The sequence below is a fragment of the Ammodytes marinus genome (assembly GCF_949987685.1).
Source record: "Ammodytes marinus genome assembly, chromosome: 17".
NCBI lineage: Eukaryota > Metazoa > Chordata > Actinopteri > Uranoscopiformes > Ammodytidae > Ammodytes > Ammodytes marinus.
Window position 1 is genome coordinate 22,242,666 of NC_137221.1, and position 22,707 is coordinate 22,265,372.

The 22,707-nt window shown below is 39.6% G+C and overlaps 2 protein-coding genes across 3 annotated transcripts; one reads left to right on the top strand and one right to left on the bottom strand.

The window, feature by feature from the left end:
* Positions 1-835: 835 nt before the first annotated feature.
* Positions 836-17,130, top strand: abcf1 (ATP-binding cassette, sub-family F (GCN20), member 1). 2 transcript variants are annotated; one of them, XM_080044810.1, is made up of 27 exons: positions 836-1,044; positions 3,454-3,500; positions 3,593-3,667; positions 4,164-4,305; positions 4,399-4,433; positions 4,552-4,638; positions 5,410-5,454; positions 5,642-5,734; positions 6,406-6,466; positions 6,583-6,665; positions 6,799-6,894; positions 7,357-7,479; positions 8,312-8,412; positions 8,856-8,941; positions 9,040-9,179; positions 9,920-10,068; positions 10,425-10,508; positions 11,199-11,323; positions 11,520-11,632; positions 11,932-12,106; positions 12,531-12,605; positions 13,145-13,215; positions 13,747-13,779; positions 13,910-14,078; positions 14,485-14,549; positions 14,643-14,715; positions 16,663-17,130. In XM_080044810.1, exons 1-27 carry the CDS (start codon positions 978-980, stop codon positions 16,827-16,829), a joined length of 2,580 nt encoding a protein of 859 aa, XP_079900936.1. In that variant the 5' UTR covers positions 836-977; the 3' UTR covers positions 16,830-17,130. The 2 variants fall into 2 exon arrangements, with proteins under 2 accessions (XP_079900936.1, XP_079900937.1); XM_080044811.1 differs by lacking the exons at positions 836-1,044; positions 3,454-3,500; positions 3,593-3,667 and having other exon boundaries at positions 4,201-4,305; positions 4,552-4,637; positions 5,408-5,454.
* Positions 17,129-22,361, bottom strand: mrps18b (mitochondrial ribosomal protein S18B). Its single transcript, XM_080045521.1, has 7 exons — positions 22,272-22,361; positions 21,337-21,502; positions 21,163-21,260; positions 20,776-20,844; positions 18,238-18,304; positions 18,088-18,147; positions 17,129-17,478 (listed from the first exon to the last, which is right to left on the bottom strand). The coding sequence occupies exons 1-7, from the start codon at positions 22,350-22,352 to the stop codon at positions 17,282-17,284; spliced, it is 738 nt and encodes a 245-aa protein (XP_079901647.1). The 5' UTR covers positions 22,353-22,361; the 3' UTR covers positions 17,129-17,281.
* Between the last annotated feature and the right edge of the window lie 346 nt (positions 22,362-22,707).

The following is a 22,707-nucleotide window of genomic DNA, read 5'->3' on the forward strand; positions in this document are numbered from 1 at the left end:
ATTGGTGATGCATAGCCTTCAACAAGCAGCGAACGTTGGACATTAGGTCAACTACAGTATGTCCTCTACAGTTTCATTCTCTTTCATTCCACCCTGGTAATTCCTCAATTTAAACCAGGAATTGAAGAATAATCCAGAACATCTTCCAGTATGTTACATAGTCCTGAACTATTTTGAAATCGCATTGTACAAAATTCAGAATTCCTTTTTACAGATTGCTGCAGTAGGCCAGTGATACATTTATTAATAAAAAGGATATGAGGACCATTTGTCAGTATATAAGTCTACTGGCATGACAGTGGAAAGAAGCGAAGGGAATACTCAACACTGTTATTGCATCTGACAGCTTTTAAGCACTATCCTCCAGCATTAGATTAGGCAGATTGTCATATACAACGGATAATATCAATGACATATTTCTCACAATGATCAGATTTAAAATCAAGGGCATTTTCAAGAAGTTACAACTGGGTTCCTGCTCATGTTAATGTGGTTTCAGAATGACACATGTAACAACAGCCTGGTTCCACTGACAAAGCAAAGCTGAAGTCAAAACATAGGGACATAGCCTGATGCACTAACACATGGCAGAAGTATTAGGACATTAGTGAAACGGCAAGAAATGTATACAATTTTGTGGTAAACCGTAGGCAAGGCATATTATAAGATTATTATTACTTTTCAGAGAAATTGTTTTATTAAAAAAAAAAAAAATTATTTTCTGCATTTGTCTGTTGTTCACACACCAGTCCAGGTGGTGGCGGTAGTGTCCCTTCAAGTCGGTTTGCCCACCGCCGATAAACCCTAAAGAAGAAGAAACTTTGTTGGTGACCCGGCTTGCGCATCATCACCGCCTATGGGCCGCAGTACATGTGTCTAGTATTGCATGTGTCTAGCTGGTGAACCTTTCTGGACATCGTTATTGGAAACGTTATATATTTTTTTTTATATAAATTCGCTGTTGTACCAGTAGCAACATGCCCAAGAAAACGAAAGGAGACGCAGAGTGGGTTGGCGACGAGGTTGCCAAAGCAGCTGTGCCTGGTAAAGTATAGTGAGAAGCTAGCCAGTAGCGTTACAGCTAACGTAAATCTAGCACTTTTCATTAATGCCACACACCATGTTTCATTCTGAAGTGTTTTTTTTGTGTGGCAAAGACGTGTACATTGTCAACAACTATTATTACTCTTTCATGAATAATTAGCATTCCCTGATAAATCCGGATTTGAGACGATTCAGCTAAATGCTTTAATGACTGTCAAATCTCAATAACTGAAGTAGCGTTGAAATGCTCGTTAACGTTAACCAGGTGACATAGATGGGGCCTTTAACATTATTATATAATCGTTCAAATGACTCAAATGATATGTTAGGAGGAGGAGGTAGCGCTATTTAGCGTTTTTACATTCGATAGGTTTTGCCAAAATAAAGTGCTGCCAGAAATTGATACACAATCATATTTTGTATGTTTACGAAGTGAGTTTGGTTTAACAGTACTATACATAACCTACAACGGGCTCATTTAGCCAGCCAAATGCATATAAGTGGTAGACAAACTTACACGGAAAAGTAAATGGCACCAGGTTTTAACAATGACCTCAACAAAGCACTTTTCAGCTAGCCATAGCGACTTTGTCCATTCATGAAAGCGATGCAAGGCTATTGTAGGCATTGTTAAGTAAAAAAATGTGACACTTTAGTCTCAGTTTGACAGTTAAATCAGTTACTGTTGGATTTCAGTAATTACTTGACAGCTTTGGCTTTCTTACAGTAGGCTATTGAACAGATATAGTACAAAGAAACAATGACTATGTAGTTAAAAGTGCTGACTCTCAGGTGAAGGGTGTTAGAGGGCTTTCGTATCCCTATTGAACGTTTGTAGAACCACTAGCTCTGTGAAGAACTAAGCCCTCTTTGGATGTTTCTATCATTTATCTGCAACTCATTCGCCTCCTCTTCCATGTATCCCTCTGAACCCTTATCCCAGCCTTTCAAGGTGGAGTCAGCGATTCTGGAGAATGCTTGTTGTCAAAATCACCTTTTTCTTCAAAATCAGTGAATATGTTGTCAGATCCGCTACCTCTCCGTTTTGTGTGTGCACTGAAAATAAAATCTTGTGTCAGTACACAGCCTAGGCTCTGTAAACTCGTATGTAAACAAAAGGGGCCCACCGTAGTAGCAACATGACCGTTAACAGAGCCCAGGCTCTGGATTTACACTGGATTTTGCACACACACAAAAACACACTAGGGCTGTTGCGGTGATACAGTGTGGCTTAAAAGCGCAGTTTGCGGTATTATTGCAAAGTCTCACTCCAAGCACGTCAAAAAACATACTTGATCAGACCCACGGGCACTGGGGGCTTTCAACTAATTCCAGCCGTCCGTTAACTTCATTATTGACCAGGACTGTGACTTCTAAACGTTTAATCTCCAAAACTTTAAGAAAAACACTGAACGTTTGGAAAAATTAGCATTAAGCGTAAAGTTTTTTTTTTAATTGCATATGTTACTGCTCAGAGCCACACCTGTTCAGTGTATGTTCACAACTAGTCCATGTAGTTGGGCAAGTGGCGGGGCAGCTAGTGGGAGGCATCAGGAGGCACAAAGGTGTGCAGCAGAATCCTTAGTGTTTACAGTATGCCTCCATTGATGGCGAACGTCAACATAATAATGACTGTTTACGCTTTAATCACAATGTGTTTTGACGTATCCGCAATATCAGGCAAGAGGCTGCTCTGAAAAGGTCTTTAGAGCCAGCACCATGGAAGTTAATACCACACTGCAGCAACACACAAGGTGACACCCATCACTAGGAATGCACCAATCGGATAGCGTTTTCGGGTATCAGCCCGGCTTATACCAAATTCCCAGGTATCTTATTGATTTCGGAGCTGGGAAAAGTGTGATCTGTGCATCCCTCCCTAGTCCCTACCCATCACCAGCATGTACAAGCGGAAAGTGCAATAAGTGACAGCAGAAATATCCCTCTCTGTATGCTTGTTGTATGTTTGCATGGTTGCACAGTTCTCTTCTTCTTCTTGCTCTCACTCTTGAAATTCTTCTTGAGAAACTTCACCAACTAGACAGGAATGATGAGCAAGTGATCATTTACTAAAGCGAGGACCATTTTTACATCACTAGTACCAGAGCAGATCCGTACAGCCAATTCATATTTTCCGTATCTGTATGGATTTATTGAAGTGTAGCTTGTCTTTCTTTCTGTACCCTATTGAGATACTATTTTCTGAAAGAGCTACACAGTTCTACACTGTTTACATTGTGGATGTCATCACCCTCAAATTAAAGCAAGACTCGACACTAAATCTTATTAGCTTTGATTTCAAATACAGTGTTGTATGTCACCGTGACGCGGCAGTCACCGTCCCTAATATTGTCACTGTCCCAGATCACTGATGTTTTTGTAATTTTACCAATCCTTTTCTTTCAACAGAAAAGACTGTGAAGAAGGGAAAGAAAGATAAAAAAGGGAAAAAGAGCGTGAGTAAATACAGTCTCATTTACTATGTAATGTTTCTTCTCTGTCACACTGTCGTCTTATGTGCTTTCTAATGTTGATGTTTTTTCTCCAGTTCTTTGAGGAACTCTCCACCGAGGTCAAGCCTGATGTAGAAGATGTGGCTGTTAAAGAAACCCAAGGAAAACAGGTATGTTTGTATCTAGGTTTAATGGCCGTATCGATTTCATTTCTACTCAAAATTGCGATTTGAAACCTTGCGATACGTCATTAAAAGTTGCATTTTGTGTTGGATTTGGAGAAACCACTTTTGATACATTAGTTATTTTTAGATATTTAAATCATGAAGATTCAAATACCTTATCAAGTTTGATCTGTTTATTGCAAACAGCTGAAGGTTTGAGCATTATGAACAAAACCTCATTTGGATTTGGGGTTGAAAATAATAATAAGAAAAAAATTGTTGACCCCAAAACGCATTAAAATACTGTATGCATGTGAGTGCGTATGGCTGTGTGCCATTTAATTCACATGGTTGACCAGGGTTTAAGCTGGGTAATCAGCTTGTAGGTTGTAGTTAAGTCGTTGATTATGTATTTTATTTACTGTGTATATCTCTATATGTTTGTGTTTTGTGTGTGTGCATAGTATTTTTTGGGGCATTTATTTCAACCCTTCTTTCTCAGACTCATAAAAAGAAGAAGGACCGGCGGAAAGGAAAAGGTGGAGATGCAGACGATGATGATGACGATGATGAGGACGTCATGACGAAGCTGAAGAATCTCTCCATGCCGGCCAGTGACGAGGAGGAAGAGGAGGATGAGCCAGGTCTGATGTGTTTACAGTCTGATTCTACCAAATGACAGAATTCATCTAACTTTCTATCTTCATGCAATGTCTTTTTCTTTCGACTTCCTACAGTCATGGCCCCCTCTAAAGGAAACAAGAAGAATAAGGTTTGTCATCATTGGTCGATACTGGCTCACTGGGAGTCACCTGTTCTGTCCTGACTCTTCACTTGTTAAAGGCAGGTTAAAGCATGTCTCTCTGTCTCTCTGTCTGTCTGTCTTTCAGGGTGGAAACATATTTGCCGCTCTGAGCAAGGGGAGTGATGAAGATGAAGACTTTGACATGGATGAAGATGATGAACCAGCAAAAAAGGTTCAGTGCTGTTGTCATTTCACCAGGCTTAAGATGAGCTCCAAACGGGCAACATTAGTGTGTGTGTGGTGTGCACTGATCTCATCCTGTGTTCTTCTACTTCTTACCATTGAAATGATGCTACCCCCTTTTAAAGCTGCCGACATGAAAGGCTGCAGTCAGTTAATGTTACATATGTTCTTTGTCGAAAAATAATAATTTTATGAACGCTAGAAGCATTAATACCTAATGTTATACATGCTATTCTGCGTAATCATTCAGGCTTTTTTGGGGGAATTCCACCACTCGAACACTCTTCAACGCACAAACTTCATTCAAAGTAAAATCGCATAACAGGACAGTAACTCAAATAGGAGGAAAATTATGCTTATATAGAAAACTTTCCCAAATTCTGAAATATTCAACATTTACTATACATTTTTCCCATTCACATGCACTTCTACTCACTCTCATTTGCACAAATATCACAATATCATATCACTGAAAACACAATGCGAAAAGTCACCAGAGTAGACCACAGTGTCCCAGAGTGGTTGTCGAGGCAATTAAAAGTGTCAAGAGACTGTCAAAATATTACATTAAAATGCTGCTCAATGACCTGCAAAACATAGTGGACTGTCTCTGGAATGTCCTAGTCTTATTATTTGATGCCCTCTGCATGAACACCAATGTAAATCCATGGCAGTAAAATCTGTGTTGTGGCATGCGTATAAATGTACATTCTCTTCAAATCTCTATATATCTGTACATGTGTGTGCGTCTCTGATACAGGAGGTAGGCAAGAAAAAAGATAAATCGAAGCCCAAGACGGTGAAGGTGGGTGCTGCCTTGAATATCTAATTTTATTTATCTTTTAATATTAACTCATCTTTTTCCTTTCACTCATTTTCATAGTCTTATTTCAGACATATCTCCGTCCACAGCTGTTGTTGCTCCATAGACATTTCACAGACGACAACACTATACTCTGCTTGGACTGATTGTGTGTATTGTAATTGTTCAGGCTGCAGCGGATGAGGATGGTGAAGAGAAAAATACCAAGAAGCCCAAGAAGGCCCAAGCAGAGTCCCAGGTTGTTAGCCCAGTCTCCTCCACGGTGAGTAGCCTACATAGGCCCTTACTACCTACACCTACAACTTTTCGTTCTAGCATTATTTCATTTGAAAGAGGCAACCATTAACGTTTGTCCTCTGCTGTTGGAGAGGCAAAAAAGCATTCTAAGCCACTGTATAAAATAAAAATATTACTAAAAGCCACATTTTTCCATAACTTGAAATAAGAAATCCCACCCTACTGAATCAAATGCCTTCTTCTCAGCATCACATCTGTTTAGATTAGCATACCCAGAATAACTTCAAAACCCCTATTTGATCTATTGTAAATCTTTTTAACTGATGAACTTGAATTGACCTTTTAAATTTGTTGTGCTTTTATTTGTGTTTTGAATGGCGTCCTTGGGTTTGTAGAAAGGAACCGACAAATACAATGTATCATTATAGTATGAAAGAGCATGAAAGGGGTTAGTTTTCCATCATACGTTCCCTTTAAATGACACATTTCTTGGGACAGAGATTATGTTAGATGTGTTAGGCCTCAACTTTATTGTTCCACATAGAAAACAACGTGTGTGTGTGTGTGTGTGTGTGTGTGTGTGTGTGTGTGTTCATTTAAACACCCCTTTTAATTGCTTGCATTTGCATGTTTTTGAGTTTATTTTTATTTTTATATAGTGGCTTGGTTGATTGAAGAAACATCTTTTTGTTTCAGTCACCAGACAACGATGAGGACAGTAAGCCCAAGAAGGGGAAGAAAGAGCAACCCAAGGCAAGTAATAATCAATTATACATCATCATTTTGACTTTGTTTTTTCTCATTTTTCAGCATATTTTTTCAGGTTCTCCCATGTAACCATAATGTGACTTTACCTCTGTCCATGTTAGAAAGCTAAACCTGCCCCTCAGCGACCACCCAGTGACGACGAGGAAGAGGAGGAAGAGGAGGACAGTGACGATGGCTCCACGTTAATGGTAGGTCTGCCTCCACAGAGCTTCTCCGTTCTCCTCTCTCTCTCTCTCTCTCTCTCTGTGTTGTGTGTTAACCTCTCTCTCTCTCTCTCTCTCTCTCTCTCTCTCTCTCTCTCTCTCCTCTCCGCTGTGACAGTGTGCTGAGGATGTGATAGCGGAACAGGCCAAGCAGCAGGAGGACGACCCCTACGCCAACATGAGCAAGAAGGAGAAGAAGAAGAAAAAGAAAATGGTAAATCAGAAGTTAGTGCTGCTAAGCCTGTGAACACATGTATGTAATAATGCCTAATTTATTACAGAACATAATATTTTAGTAATATAAATAATAAAAAAATCTTGTTTTCGAAATTGAAACGAGGAATGGATCACTCACGCCCATCCTTAATCATGACAAGTGTTTTGCCAGTATGGAAGTGAAATAGGTGTTGAATTGCATTCGTAATAATCTTAAAAAAAGAATTAAAAAGTCTCAAATTGAAGTAGATTAAAACCTGCGGAAACCCTGATTTAAAAATGTGCAGTATAACATGGAAATAAAGACAGCAGCATCCCACTTTAGGACCCACTGGTATATTGACTTCTGTGGATACTAATGAGCTTCATAAGGTTTTAGAAAATGATCCCTGAGGATGTGATGAGAGTTGTTTTTGTATTGTGTTCTTCTGCTCTCATTTCTCTGTGTGTATTCCTCCAGATGGAGTTTGAGCGTCAGGTGGCCAGTATGAAGGCTCAGAACGACCTGGAGGGAGACTTCTCCATCTCCCAGGCTGAGATGTCCTCCAGACAGGCCATGCTGGAGAACGCCTCTGATATCAAGGTAACACCTGCTCAATACATGGCTCAAAATGGGCTTTACCTGTTAGTCAGTGCGTTTACATGCAGACTCATAATCGGGTAACTAAACGAATAAGACCTCAACAGGACTTTTAACCTGCATGTAAACACCTTTATCCGATCTACTTCGGACACAAATCGGCACAATAACGGACAAGAGAAGTCGGATAAGAACACCTAGATAATTCGTTCATTGTCGGCTTTCTCTCTGCATGTATACAGGGATCGGACATCTCATATCGGACTTCTCGTTCTGTGCTTGTGTGCCTGCGCGTGATAGGCTACACCATGGGTTATTGACGGAAGAGAAGCGGACATGGCTCTAAAACCACTTGTTGAAAGCATGGTTGAAAGGGCTACAGCGCCACCTAGCATAGTGGAGACAGCCATGCATCGGACATTTATCCGATTTCTGAAAGGCCATGTATACTCAGACAAGTGACACGGTCCGTTCGAGTGTCTTGTTCGATATATGTGATAATCCAATCTAGTTGTGCCATGTAACCGCACTGACTGTCTGACCTCTAGGTGACTCCTTCTGGAAAAAAAAATCCAATAGGTTTGAAGAATGACTATGTTAGCTGTGTGCATCGTTTTGGTGGAAAAAAAATCACTTTTGAGAGGCTAGAATATTGCTTGGTTAACTTCCTTTATTTTTAATTTTTTGAGTTTTGAGGAATGAAGTTATAGTCTCAGGACAACTGTTAAAACGATTGGGGGAAAGTGTAGCAGTGAAAAATGGGTTTGTGAAATGTAAGCCATACTGCGGAAACAGCATTATTGTAAAGTGAAGAACTCTTTGTTGTCCTTTTTAGCTGGAGAAGTTCAGCATATCTGCTCACGGAAAGGAGCTCTTCGTCAATGCTGACCTGCTCATCGTGGCAGGAAGAAGATACGGTTTGGTTGGACCAAATGGGTAAATCTATTTTATTTATTTTTATTATTCAATGACTGACTATGAATACAAGGACTTTAACCTCCTTATGACATTTAGACAATAATATGCTTTCTGACATTCTACACATCTTAATGAGGCATGGGACACTTTTTCAGTTTCACTGTCTACATACATATACAGCATGATGAAAACAGTACATTATGATTACAAATAATAATTTATAAATGGGATTTTAAATTAGGTTAAAATCCTCCCACAAACTCTTGTGCACTCATCTTGTTGTAGACTATGTTGTTGTGGTAATAGCCAACCTGGTTTGTTTAGCCAATAAACCTTATTTTGCAATGGGGGTTGAATTATTTTGATGGCAACTGTATAGATATACATTCAAACTATGGCTTGCAGTAGCCAACACCGCAGATACATTGATAATACCTCATTCAGTGTGTCTCATTTTTCAGCAAAGGAAAGACCACACTACTGAAACACATGGCAAACAGAGCGCTCAGCATTCCGCCCAACATTGATGTGCTGCTGTGTGAACAGGGTAAGAGAGCTGTCAGAATGTTTCCTCTCATCCACGACTCTCTACCTATCCTTCTGTTATGAACCCACTGACTGTGTGCTGTGTCTGTGTTCTGTTAGAGGTGGTAGCTGATGACACGCCAGCAGTGCAGGCCGTGCTGAAAGCAGACACCCGCCGCCTCAAGCTCATGGAGGAAGAGAAACGTCTTCAGATACGACTAGAGAAGGGAGAGGACAGTGTCGCAGATAGGCTGGAGAAGGTGTGTGTGTGTGTGTGGGGCTGCATTCTACGTATCGGATAGCGGACTGACAACTCCAATTTAAAATCCGATTTTATTCATGTATTTATTTAATATTTTTTAGAAATCTAAATTATTTTAACTAAGTGCGAGCGAGCCTCTCAAGCAGGCACAGCCGTTCGGTGGAGGCATTGAGGACACCACTTTCCAGTTAGACATACTGTACACATCAGTGTGTTAGCCACTGAGCTAACCAAAGCTAGCCCCAGTGTAGGAAGTGGAGAGGCATCTGCTCTGGGCCCTGCAAAGTAGCAGGGTTGAGCTTAGACCTGAGCCTTCTGTTTAAAAAAACAATACCAACTAAATTTACTATGTAAAATACAGCCGGAGGACTGTGCAGAAGAACACACCACCACATATTCCAGTGGGGCAGAAGTGATCATTGAGAGGGATCATTTTTGTGCTCTATAATTTATATTTTCATTAAAATGTTGCATAGTCTGCTTTTTAAGATAAACCTATATGCATTTGTGTATATGTCTTGCTCCTTTAAATTAGAATTTTTCTGTTGCTTAAGCCTTCATAACCTTACACATAGCATCACCACCAACAAGGAAATGTATAATGATATCTCCAAAACCCAGATATCGGAATCAGATCGGAACTAAAATAGTGGATCGGTTCATCCCTGCTATTTATGCACTCGCATTCAGTCTGACTTCCTTTGTCATATCTCAGTGTTTTCTCCTCCACTACTAAAGGTATATGAGGAGCTGAGAGCCATTGGAGCGGACGCAGCAGAGCCCAAGGCCAGGCGGATCCTGGCTGGTCTGTCCTTCACCACGGAGATGCAGAACAGACCCACCAAGAGGTTCTCTGGAGGCTGGAGGATGAGAGTCTCCCTTGCCAGGTACACCATCATGGATTTTAATGGACGGAACTGCTCCAATATTATCCTGTTAGATACATTATGTTTCACACTCACTTTTTTTTAAATTAATTTTCTTATTTATTTATTACATTGCAACATACAGACAGACAATACATCACCAAGCAATCAACATAACATCAGTCAAATCATGACAGCAACATAACAAATGACCATGAATCGATGACAATGACAAGAGTAACAGAGAAACACATACAAACAATAACAAACAAATTATGATCCTCACTTCATCATTCTTCTATGCTTGGCCTTAATATAGTACATTTTTTTTTATCAAACTCATATTTTCCCTCCCTCTTACCTTGTGTTACCAACAGAGCTCTATTCATGGAACCCACTCTACTGATGCTGGATGAACCCACCAACCATCTGGACCTGAACGCTGTCATCTGGCTCAACAAGTCAGTACAAAGCAGACCTTTTAATCTAATGCCTTTCTCTCTTTCATATCACTCGAGTATGTTTATAATGGTAGCATCTAATCTGGATTAATAGTGAGAAGGAATATTAGTTAACATGCTTCACTATGCCGAGTTGCCACTGATTGAACTTTGACTCAAGAAAGTGCAACTATTTAAAGGAATACATTATTTTAAATTTTTAACTTTTATCCTCTGGCTCAAAAAAAGACTATGTAAACCGTTCCTGTAATTATGCGTGTATTTGATATAGAAATGGGGCAAAATTCTCTCATTCAGGTTAGCTTAGCTCCAACACTGGTAGTCAAGGGGAGCAGGTCAAAAGATAAACTTTACCACCTTGCTTTTTCTACATATTTTACTAGCGGACATGGAAACCACAACAGAGCTGTGACTGAGCCAGAGCAAAGCCAGGTCCTATGTAAATTCAGTTGTATACAGTAGATGGGGGGGGGGGGCCCTGTTCTGTATTTCGGCTACTGTGGTATTAATATGTATGAGGTTACATTGGCACTTTTTCACTGGTCGAAGGATTGCAAGGTATTTTAGGTTTCAGTGATGTACTTCCATAATTCACCGTTTGGCTGTGGTGTTCCAAGTGATTAAATGTATCTGTATAAATATTACATTCACTCTATATACTTGTCCTCTTATCTGTTGTTCTACTTCCAGCTACCTTCAAGGCTGGAAGAAGACTCTCCTCATAGTTTCCCACGACCAGAGTTTCCTTGACGAAGTGTGTACGGACATCATCCACTTAGACTACCAGAAACTATTCTATTACAGAGGGAACTACTGTGAGTATACGTCCAGAGGAATTGATACATTCCCTCTAATAAGTAGGAAAATAGCTACTTGTTAATGGATCTGAAATTCAATCTGTAGAGCATCTTGCGTTTGGCCAGTTGTGTTACTTTTTTTTTGTTGTAGTTTTTAAAATTGGAATGGAATGAACTATGAATCATTGGTTTTCTTTGTTTTTTTTAATTGAAGTGACCTTCAAGAAAATGTACGTGCAGAAGCAAAAAGAACTTCAGAAACAGTACGACAAGCAGGAGAAGAAACTCAGAGATCTGAAGGCCGGTGGCAAGTCCACCAAACAGGCTGTGAGTATTCCTGTCCCTCCAATCGTCCACTTTCTTCTTTAAAACACAACCAATCTCTTGGCAACTTGACCTAAATGAATAACAAAATCTAACACAATACAAAACCTTGTCCAGGAGGCGGGTTGTGTTGCCTCATGGATGGGTAAGGAATCAGTAGTTCTCATGCCCTTGTGGTTGACTCTTTAAAAAAATAGGCCTGGCAAATGTACAGCATAAAACTCTGAACTCGAGCTAAGCTAAGGTGTGTGTGTGTGCCATCTATTCTGTCCGTTGCCGACTGTTTGTTTTTTCCTTTCCAGGAGAAGCAAACGAAGGAGGCTTTGACCAGAAAGCAGGCCAAGGGCAAGAAGAAGGGAGCGCAGGAGGAGGAGAGCCAGGACGCCACAGAGCTGCTCAAGAGGCCCAGAGAGTACACTGTCAAGTTCACCTTCCCCAACCCACCTCCTCTCTCACCACCTATACTGGGACTACATTGTAAGAACATCTGGAGACTGCAACATCTCCACATTTTACATTGTCTTGTGACACTATAGCTCCAAATTTGTCCAGAAATGAGTACTACACAGGACACACCTCTTTATATTATGTTGTAGTGCTTATTGTATTTTTATTTTATTTACGATTTTTATTGAAAATCCATATGTTTTGCTTCGAAAGCTTTATTAGGTGATGAGGTTATGAATACCCTCCCATTGTACTGATAGGGCAATGTATGAAATCAAAAGCATTGTTGTTTTTTCCATATTTATATTAAAAGCTCGCAGCTCCTTGAAAAAGTTTAACTTTTATCTTGAACGTCCTTGATTTTACTCAAACCCTGTAAATGGCAAAGTTGTAATGTGTGTGTGTGTGTGTGTGTGTGTGTGTGTGTGTGTGTGTGTGTGTGTGTCCTATACAGGTGTTGACTTTTGCTATGATGGAGTGAAGACTCTCTTCAAGAACGTGGACTTTGGAATTGACATGGAGTCCAGGAGTAAGCATGCTGTTTCTGTTCTATCATTGATAACATTGACACATGTGACAAACAGCTGCAGAACCAGACATTGTTCACACTGTACTTAAAGGCCTACTTCACCGGTGGGAATATGAAGGTGTATTGAATTCTGAGATCCTATGTAGTATAAATGTGGTTGTTGAATGTTTCTCTTACTGTGATGTCACAGTAAGAGAAATGTAGGGTTAGACAGTGAGACCATAAAACACTCTATCTGCCTTTTATCAGGCTAGGATGAACCAATTCCAATTTTTTTTGCACATTTATACTACATAGGATCTCAGAATTCAATACGCCTTCATATTCCCACTGGTGAAGTAGGCCTTTAATGTTTCAGTGGAGAGGGACATGCACTAGGGGGCATATCGACCCCTTTCTGACACTATTTATATATTGAGAACTTAACAAGGATGAACTCAATGAGGTTACTATATGTTGTTAATATTAAAAACATGACGAGAAAACCTCACATGCTTTTTATTTCAATTCTGACCTTCCATTTTGCTTTCTTCCTGTAGTTTGTATAGTTGGACCCAATGGTGTGGGGAAGAGTACCCTGCTGCTGCTGCTCACTGGCAAATTAAATCCTGTAAGTACACCACAACAAGATTTTAACTTAAACATGCACTACTAGAGACGTAAATGTTCACTGGTCAACCACTCAATAACAAAACGATTCTTCATGTATCTGCAATGTGTTGTATTCTTCATTTTCTATATCATTGGATGCGTTTTGGGCTAGACACCGCCTCTTTCTATCCCGGTAACAACAGTAATAGACCTAAGCTAACGGCTAACAAGACGTCACGTCAAAAAACTCTGAGCAGCAGTTGGTTACGTGAGGGCGGTATATATCGAGCTCAGACGTCAGCGGGATAAATGACCGCTTTTAAAATATATATTAGCTGCTCACTGCGTCCCTCTTGCGCACTCCATAGACTGTATGTTCCTTCTGGTCTCAACTTAACACAGTTATCCATTCAGCCCATTCCAAATCATCAACGTTACCTAAATCGATTGTTCTGTGTCGGCAGCTAATAATCCATTATGCCGACTGATCCGATGTAGAATCTTTCACGTCCGCAATAAGTTAACTTGATATTTTTTTTTGTCTTTTCAGACTAAAGGTGAGATGAGGAAGAATCATCGCTTGGTGAGTAACTTACTGTTTCTATGTGACTATCACTCTGCTCTGACTGACTGTGGGACGTGGGACGTGACAAAACCTCTTGTAGGATATTTGGTGAGGTTGTAACTCTGGGCTCTCTCTTCTCTGCCTACAGAAAGTGGGTTTCTTCAACCAGCAGTATGCTGACCAGCTGAACATGGAGGAGACGGCCACAGAGTACCTGATGAGGAACTTCAACCTGCCCTACCAGGACGGCAGGAAGTGCCTGGGACGCTTTGGCCTGGAGAGCCACGCCCACACCATTCAGATCTCCAAGCTCTCTGGTAGGAAAATCCACCCTCATTATTAACCTTTGAATGGCGGATTTGTATTATTGTTCTGTGGTATATGATATTACAGTACCTAATTTTATTATCATAAATAAAAGGGAAAATGTTATATAACGTAAAATGAAATATTCGCTCCTGTATAGACAATGCAAACAAGATCTAATGTTTTCTCCTCACAGTTCTTTTTTTGTTTTCTATTTTTTCTTTATTTGTGTCTGTGTATGTATTATTGGCTTTTATTTAAAGTGCTATTCTCATCTTATCTATTTTTGTTTTGTTATGTTTGCTATGTATGTTTTTGTTTTATTTTAAAAATGCCAATTTAGAATGCCATTTTCTGTCAACGAATGAGGCGGTTTCTCTCATTATGTGTGTGTGTGTGTGTTTTTTCTCTTAACAGGTGGTCAGAAGGCCAGAGTGGTGTTTGCAGAGCTGAGCTGTCGTCAGCCTGATGTGCTGATCTTGGTACGGCCCACTTAATCCTTTTTATCTACAGTGTTGATGCTCTGCTTTGCCTGAAACCATTCTATGAGTAACTTACCGGTTTCTATCTCATAGGATGAACCTACCAACAACCTGGACATTGAGTCGATTGACGCCTTATCTGAGGCCATCAATGAATACAAAGGAGGTAAGAAGAGAGGGCTTCAGTAAGGGAAGCTCATAGTGCATTGTTTTTGTCAGGTATCAGCATCGTCAGAGATTAATTCTCTTGATTAATAAAATAAAAAATCCAAGGATCATCCCTAGTGTTCCGGCAGCTTTTACCTCATTCACATGCACCAGACATTCTCCAGAGTGTGTTGAAGTGTTTTCAACTTGGCAACATGTATTACTAATTCTAAAACATTTATTTTATATTGCGCTTTTCAAGGGCACTCAAAGACACCTTAGAATAAAATAAGTACACAAGCAAATTAAAAACGGGCGTAGCAATAAAGCCAACACACGAACAAAAGCAAAGACAAGTGTATTAAAAGTAAAAGTGATCCGCAGAATATGTCTATTGGTTTCATTTAGATCAGTTTCAAGAATAGCACCATTAACACATTCAATGGATACAGCCCTTTGGTTCGTCATTGGTTTGTTTCTAATGCAAAACAGCAAGAGTTCAATTAAATAATAATAGGGGAATTTCACAGACACTATCACAACTGAATGTGTTTGACATTAGAATTATGATTATTCAATGAAAATAGAAGCTATTGAGGTGCCAGCAAGAGAGGGCAGAATACAGTTTTTATTTTTAGCCTTATAAGACGTCGGGCCGGTTTAGCAGACATGGATTAAGCCTAGTTCTGGACTAAATTGTACTTTCAATGGACAATCTCTATTCAAAATTCCATTTAGTCCAGGACTTGGCTTAATCCATGTCTGTGAAACTGGCCCCTTATGTATGAACGCTTCCAGCAATCACACCAACTATGACCTGGACTCACTGTTTTGTTCAGTTGTGTTTTCATATCACAAAAGATGATGAACTCAAACATAAAGCCTTTAGCCTGTCCTCAATGTCCTCTAATGAGGTAAATAAAGTCAGTCAGAAAATGAAAAAAAAAAAAAAAAATGTGGGTGTGGAGTTTAAGAGAGCTTATCAGACTTCTGTAGTCTGCTACTTATCTCTGCTGCAGCTACTAGCGTAAACCACCCTAATTGTCTGTGGCTCAGTTGCATTGTGGGACATTTCCATAACTATTGGTCACTTTTTAAAGGCATTAGAGTTGGAAAAATTAGACAGCCAAAGCAACAGTCTGAACTGGCAAAAGACCAGCAGACCTGAAACTCACTACACCTTAAACAGTAGAAAGGTATTTAGGGGGAAGTAGGGTTGTCTACCATTGGCTTTGACTGGAGTTCAACGTTGGGTTATCAGGGAAAGCTTGTGCCTCCCAATAGCTGAGCACCAGCAGGCATTATATTGTGTAAAATATTATCTGCCACATACAGACTTTCAATGGACCCTTACTCTGCAATGCTTAACTTGGCAAACAAGTTCTTCATAAGCATGGCACCAATAGCGCCACCCTGTGACCATAAAGTAAACACCACCACACTACTTACTACCTGACATATCTCTTTAATGCAAATTCCGCAAAGTTGTACTGCTTGTAATCCTAAACAAGTTTGTATCATTTGATCAAATATTGATTAAAAATGTTAAATTACACAGAGAACCACAGGGTCTTAAAAATGTAATATCAAAATAAGGCCCGAAAAGCATTGAATTCCACTGCAAATATCAAACTTCCTTTACAATGGTTTTAATTTGTTGATCACCCTTTTAAATACTTGAAGGGGTCATTGTAACAAATAAGCACTTTTAGATGTTAAGAGTATACACATACATGTGTACTCGTTATTTATGTTCTAGCATATCAATGTGAGTTCACGATGTTCTTTATTAAAAGTACACTTTAAATGCTTCAGAATTTCCATTATTTCCTTCCTAAGTTTGCCAGTATGGCCTGACGTTGGCATTACATTTAATTTTAAGTGGCATTAAAAAGTCTTGAATTCAACTCTGAGATCCCTGGGTACCATGATAACAGTAATAACACTCTTTCCCGTTGTTGTCTAGCGGTGCTCATTGTGAGCCACGATGCCAGGCTGATCACAGAGACACGCTGTCACATGTGGGTGGTGGAGGACTATTCTGTTAACCAGATAGACGGAGACTTTGACGACTACAAGAGGGAGGTGCTGGAGTCCCTGGGAGAGACCATGGTCAACAAGGTCAACCCCTGACCACACACACACGGCAGCTCTAAGGACACATTGCTACGCTACGTCATATGCTACTTACATCATATGCTAACCAACAGCCCACATGGTCCCGTTGGCATGTCTCACAATATAACAATGATGATATAAAATGTTGAATCTCTCTTTGCTGGAGATTGTAACATCTTTTAACAGGTTCAGGTTGCACATATACCGGAGTGTTAATCCCAAGACATTTAGAGGGAGCTTCAATGTAATGTGTATAATGTACATTGGCTAAGTTCTACTAATGCTCAACCATAAACAATAAACATTTTTCATCATTTTGGGTATTCATCTTTTATTTGCATACATGTAGGATACGATAACAGGAAGTGGAAATGAACAGTTCAAAAGAGATGCATACATTATGTATAGCAAATAAATATTTGCATTAATGACAGCACGATCACCAGTACTGGTTCTATAGTGTCTCATCACTTTAAATAAGCCTTGTACATCTTCTTGACTTTAGCCACTTCATTAGCATCAGGCGTTAGTTCAGTGTACCACTTATACCAGGTGCTGCCTGAGGTCAACGACTGGGGAGGTGGTGTGGACCCCACGGCATCATGGGAATTGGAATAGTCCTCTCCTGAATATTCCACGTAGGGAATCTGAAAGGGAACTAAGCCTGAAAAAGGAAAATGTGATACAGTATTATCACTAGTTATCTTATTAATGACATAAGATCCTTACGCCATGTTAACACTAACTGCAGCGCGGCAACTGCTATGTCCCTGGCTCCATTGATTTTGCATTGGCCATGGATATCCAAAATAAGAGAATTGTTGATGGCAGAGCTGTCGTGTTTAAAAAAAAAAATACTTTTAGCAACACAGTGTATTTGTGTGCCAGAGAGAACAGAACAAATTAAAAGTCTGACCAGTTAACATGGGAACTTAAATAAAAACACACTGGCCCTGTGATGCGTCTAGTGTGAACAAGGCTGAGTGTGAAATCCCGTTATAGAATTGGCTTTAAAAATATTCTATTGGGTGCAAGTTGTCAATTTCTTTTTGCTGCTAGCCGACTCAATTACAAGTCCTTGACACACTTTATGTCAGTAACCATAAAATAATAAAATGTTCTATATACAATTTGTTTGACTGACAATTCAAAATGAAATTCAAATATAATTGAAATAAAGTGGCTATGGGAAAGCTTACAAAAGGCGGATATTTTAAATAATTCATGGTCTTTTTATGATGTTAATATATTTAATCTTGCATGTTATACGCACCATGATCTTGTGCTGCGTCGATGGCTTCATGAAGCTTCTTCTGCTGTTTCATACACACACCTGGAGCGGACAGCAGAAACAATGTCAGCCTGCCTGGCAATCACCTGGGTTTCATGTGCTCACTTTGATTGATGTGTGCCCACCACCTACCTGTTAGAGTGGGATCATACACCATGCCAGTGTGGGGACTGATGAACTGCGCCAACAGTTTCACATTCTACAAGGGAAGACACATTTGAGGTTAGCATACTGTAGGAGAGGTTAAAGGACCATCAGCTCAACTGTATAACTAAAGCTATACCATGTGTTTATTGGAACTCTAAGCTCCAGCAATGATGATTAGTCATTTCTGCAATATCCTAATTTGATTAACAAGAAAGAAAGCTTATTAGTAGCTGCCAATATTTTTTTAATTGCAAATGTTCTTGGTCCTAGGGTGGTAGGATGGCCTAGAGAGGAGAGGTGGCCGACCAGTAACCATGAGGTCGCTGGTTCGATCCCCGATCTCTACCATTGTGTCCTTGAGCAAGACACTTTGCCCCAAACTGCTCCAGGGGCGCTGTACTGCGGCTGACCCTGCGCTCTGCCCCCTCCGAAGTGTGGTAACTTGAGAGGGCATTTGCAAAAAGACAAATTTCAATGTAACCAACCATTGACTAATAAAGTAACTTAACTTAACCATTATGAACTATCTTGTGGCATTTACATCAGCTTCAAGACGAGGATTTCATCATTAAACCACTTTGACAAGCTCCATATGTGACTGTGATGACTGTTTTTTAACCATTTGATCATTGACTCACTTCATCTTCTTTATATACAATAGGCTAGCCCAGTCCCAGTGTTTCTGAACCTTGGGGTTGGGCCCCTCCAAAGAGTCACCAGATAAATCTGAAGGGTTGTCAGATGATTACCAACTTATGTCTGATATTTCACAAACCACAAGGATGTGTGAGCCACTAGTTCCATATATTTAATATAATATAATATAATATAATATAATATAATATAATATAATATAATATAATATAATATAATATAATATAATATAATATAATATAATATAATATAATATAATATAATATAATATAATATAATATAATATAATTAGTGCTGTCAAATTAACGCGTTAATTTCGATTAATTAATCACAGAAAAATTAACGCGATTAAAAAAAATTAACGCAGATTAATCGCACTTCTATAATGCCCTTTGACCCGGTGCAAAAGTGGTGCGTAGCTGCACCGAGCTGCACCTGAAGCAGACACAGCCCGCGCGGGTGAAAGGGAGAAAAGTAAAGAGAGAAGCAGGGGGCCGAGGGCTCTATAGACGGTTTAATAAGTGCAGTATATTTTCTTGGGCCTTTACTCAGAAAGCCGCGTTGGTAGTTAGTTGATGGAAGAAGACACAGTTGAATGCAGATGAGGAGGTCTCAGGAAACTTCTCTTTATTAAACAACAAAACTCATCCTGCAGTCAAAACGAAGCCAATAAGAATTTAAAGTGTTTGTAGCCAAATCTATGAAGAAGTTCCTTTGCTATAGAGACCCCCCTTTTTCCAGAATTGTGGCCGGTTTTAACCGCCACTCTAAGTGAGCTGATTGGTTCTTTAGGACAGTACGCCCTGCTCCTCCTAACACCTAATTGGTGTACCCTAACTAACTCCACCCTAATAAGTCAGGGGACATCTGGGTTGCCCTCTGGCCCCCAGAGGACATCCTGAGTCTAGTCATCACCTAGAGTCGATATGTCACGTTGGCCAAGAAGTCTGATTCAGCAACTTTTAAGACAATGCTGATGATGATGATGATGATGACCAGGATCAATAAACTACTGTTAACTCTTAGCCAGACTGTCTTTGATTAACTCACAAGACAGTCACCTTTGTGTGAAATTTGAATGATCTACGGGTCAGCCTTGAGGGTTTCCTCCTCAAGCAGCTGACATCCCTGACTTTGCCCCCTGCCTGATGAGGCATTGTCGCTGTCCTACTCTGTAGCAGTAGACCTTAATATAAAATGTATAATAACATAATACACTACAGTAATCTTAGAATGTGTCATAACAAAATACACTACATAAGCATGAAGGTAGGAAGACATCTTTCTTTATTCTCCGCAGCCAGTGTCTGTGCATTATTGATTTAGTGGGTGCAACAATGTAGACTAGGTTCAAAACAGTATCTCTCAATCTTTCTCCCCGTGTCTCAATTTTGTTTGCTAGCTGTCTCGTCGTCCGCGTAAACGTGTGTGTGTCTGTCTGTCTGTGTGCGTGCGTGTGTGTGCGTGCGTGTGTCTCAATATTTTTGCCTATGAGTACTGCCTATGGCAGTCTGTTGTGGAGACAGAAGTTACAAGAGACGGAGAGAGAGACAGAGAGTGAGAGAGAGAGAGAGAGAGACTAGCAGGCTATACAGTTGTTTACAAACAGGTATAAAAGTGTCATAAAAGTATGCGATTAATTTAGATTAATTAATCACAGAGCCTGTAATTAATTAGATTAATTTTTTTAATCGCTTGACAGCCCTAAATATAATATAATATAATATAATATAATATAATATAATATAATATAATATAATATAATATAATATAATATAATATAATATAATATAATATAATATAGGTGTGGGAATGCGTGTGTGTTTAGTATGCATTGAGACCAATAGACTGTCAGGGATGCTCACTTACCTGATGGTGGATGATAACATTTGGATCCCGACAAATTGGACAGGGGTTTCCACATATCTTGTCCCCTCTCTAGAGAAACAGACACAGTGTTAAGGCCTCTTTAAATGACAGATTTGAACATGGATGCTAGAATTATGAGTGCTTTATGAAATAGATGAATTGGTGTATAGCTTTGCAGTCTGTAAAATTCTCTTAAAATAGTTTTGAAATTCTATTAGTAACTGTTAGATATACATCATCCTCGCCATTCAAATGAATGAACAAAACCATCACCCTTTTGCAACATTTAGTATGACATCATTAAATATACAGAGTACACCCTACTCTTACTGACTTTCAGTGTGCCTGGTGGAGGCGCCAAAATTGATTCAAATGTAAAAAACTTACAATACAAGTCTTGCGTGTCTTCTGTGGGGGAATGCCTCCTTTGTGGTTCCTCCTGTAGCCTGCCCATACTGGTTTGGTTCCATACCTTTCAATATACTCTGTTAGGGGAAAGGCATATTTAGCCAAAACAATAATAAGGACTAACAATTACACTCTCAATTTCTCTTTAGGTACCTTCAGTCTCTAGGTAATCCCATGGTCTGTCCTTGTAACGGGAGAGAGACTCCACAGCCTGAGCAGCATCCCCATCCAGGAGTGCTGCTTTGCAGTAAAAGTGACTTGGCTGTGCAAACAGAGATAGACCCGGGCGTGTTCTTTCAGGCAGCCTGTGCAGACAGAACTGAATGCAAAGGAAAACCAATTTCAGTATCACAACATCCTAAACACCTTCCTCATTGTCCCCTTACTTCCACCTTAAAGATGGAATCAGTGATACTGGAGATCTCTTGTTGTCAAAATCGCTCCTTGACAGAATCAGAAAGTATCTACTTACAATCCGCTGATGATACACAGCCTAGGCTCTGTAAACAGGCATGTTGCTCGTCGCAGGTGGGCCCTTTGTTTACATACCAGTTTACAGAGCTTAGGCTGGGTATCATCACGGGATTTTTTGCTGGAAAAATTGTTTGACCACAAGCATTCTCCAGAATCGCTGACTCTACCTTTAAGTGTAACGAAGTGTGCATGCTAAACGGATGCATAAAGCCCATGATTACATGTATGAATTGCAGTATGTCTAACTAAACCTTGCCGTAGTTTAAAAAAGTCTGTAAACATAAAGTTGCTCCCAGTCCCAGGCATGTTGCTAATGTAGGCTATGCGACACTGTTGTTGTTATACCAATAATGCCGTTCGGCTAGGTAACGTTACTCATTCATAAGACCATGTCTTGTGTGTATTATTACTGAGAAAATATCAAATTCTAATTAAATTAACGCAACTGGGATTTTTTTTTATTGCCATACACGACTCCACTACATTGGCTAACTAGCAAGGCTAGCAAACGTAGGAATCTAGCGTCCAGCGTTTTGTATGGCATCAAAATATAAAAAACGTTTCACGGAACTGATCACTCAAAAATTAATGAACAATACAATTAAATGTAATACCTGATATGGGCGTAGTTGCTTGATAATTAAAGGCGAAAGACGGAATAAACCCTTCCCAATGCCTTGGATGGAGGCGGCCATTTTGCTGTCAGTAGGGTTGTAGTTGAAAGGTGAAAGATCAGTGATTATTGTATTATGTATGAACTGTATGAAGCGTTACAATTTAATTTAATTTAGCAAAATTTTACATAATAAAACGTCTTTAAAAATTCAGTTACAAATTATTGCTGTTATTTTAGTCGGTTGGCCGGGGGTTTAAATTATGTGTTCCCTCACTGGTGCATGACGGTGCATGTGACCAGCACCCCATGAACAGCACTGCGATAACAGACACACTTCGCCATTTTGAGGAAAGTTTATTAACTAGATTTATATATGAAGTAATTGCTACAATTCAGAAAAACACTATTCAATGTGTAAGGCTTTTTGTTATATC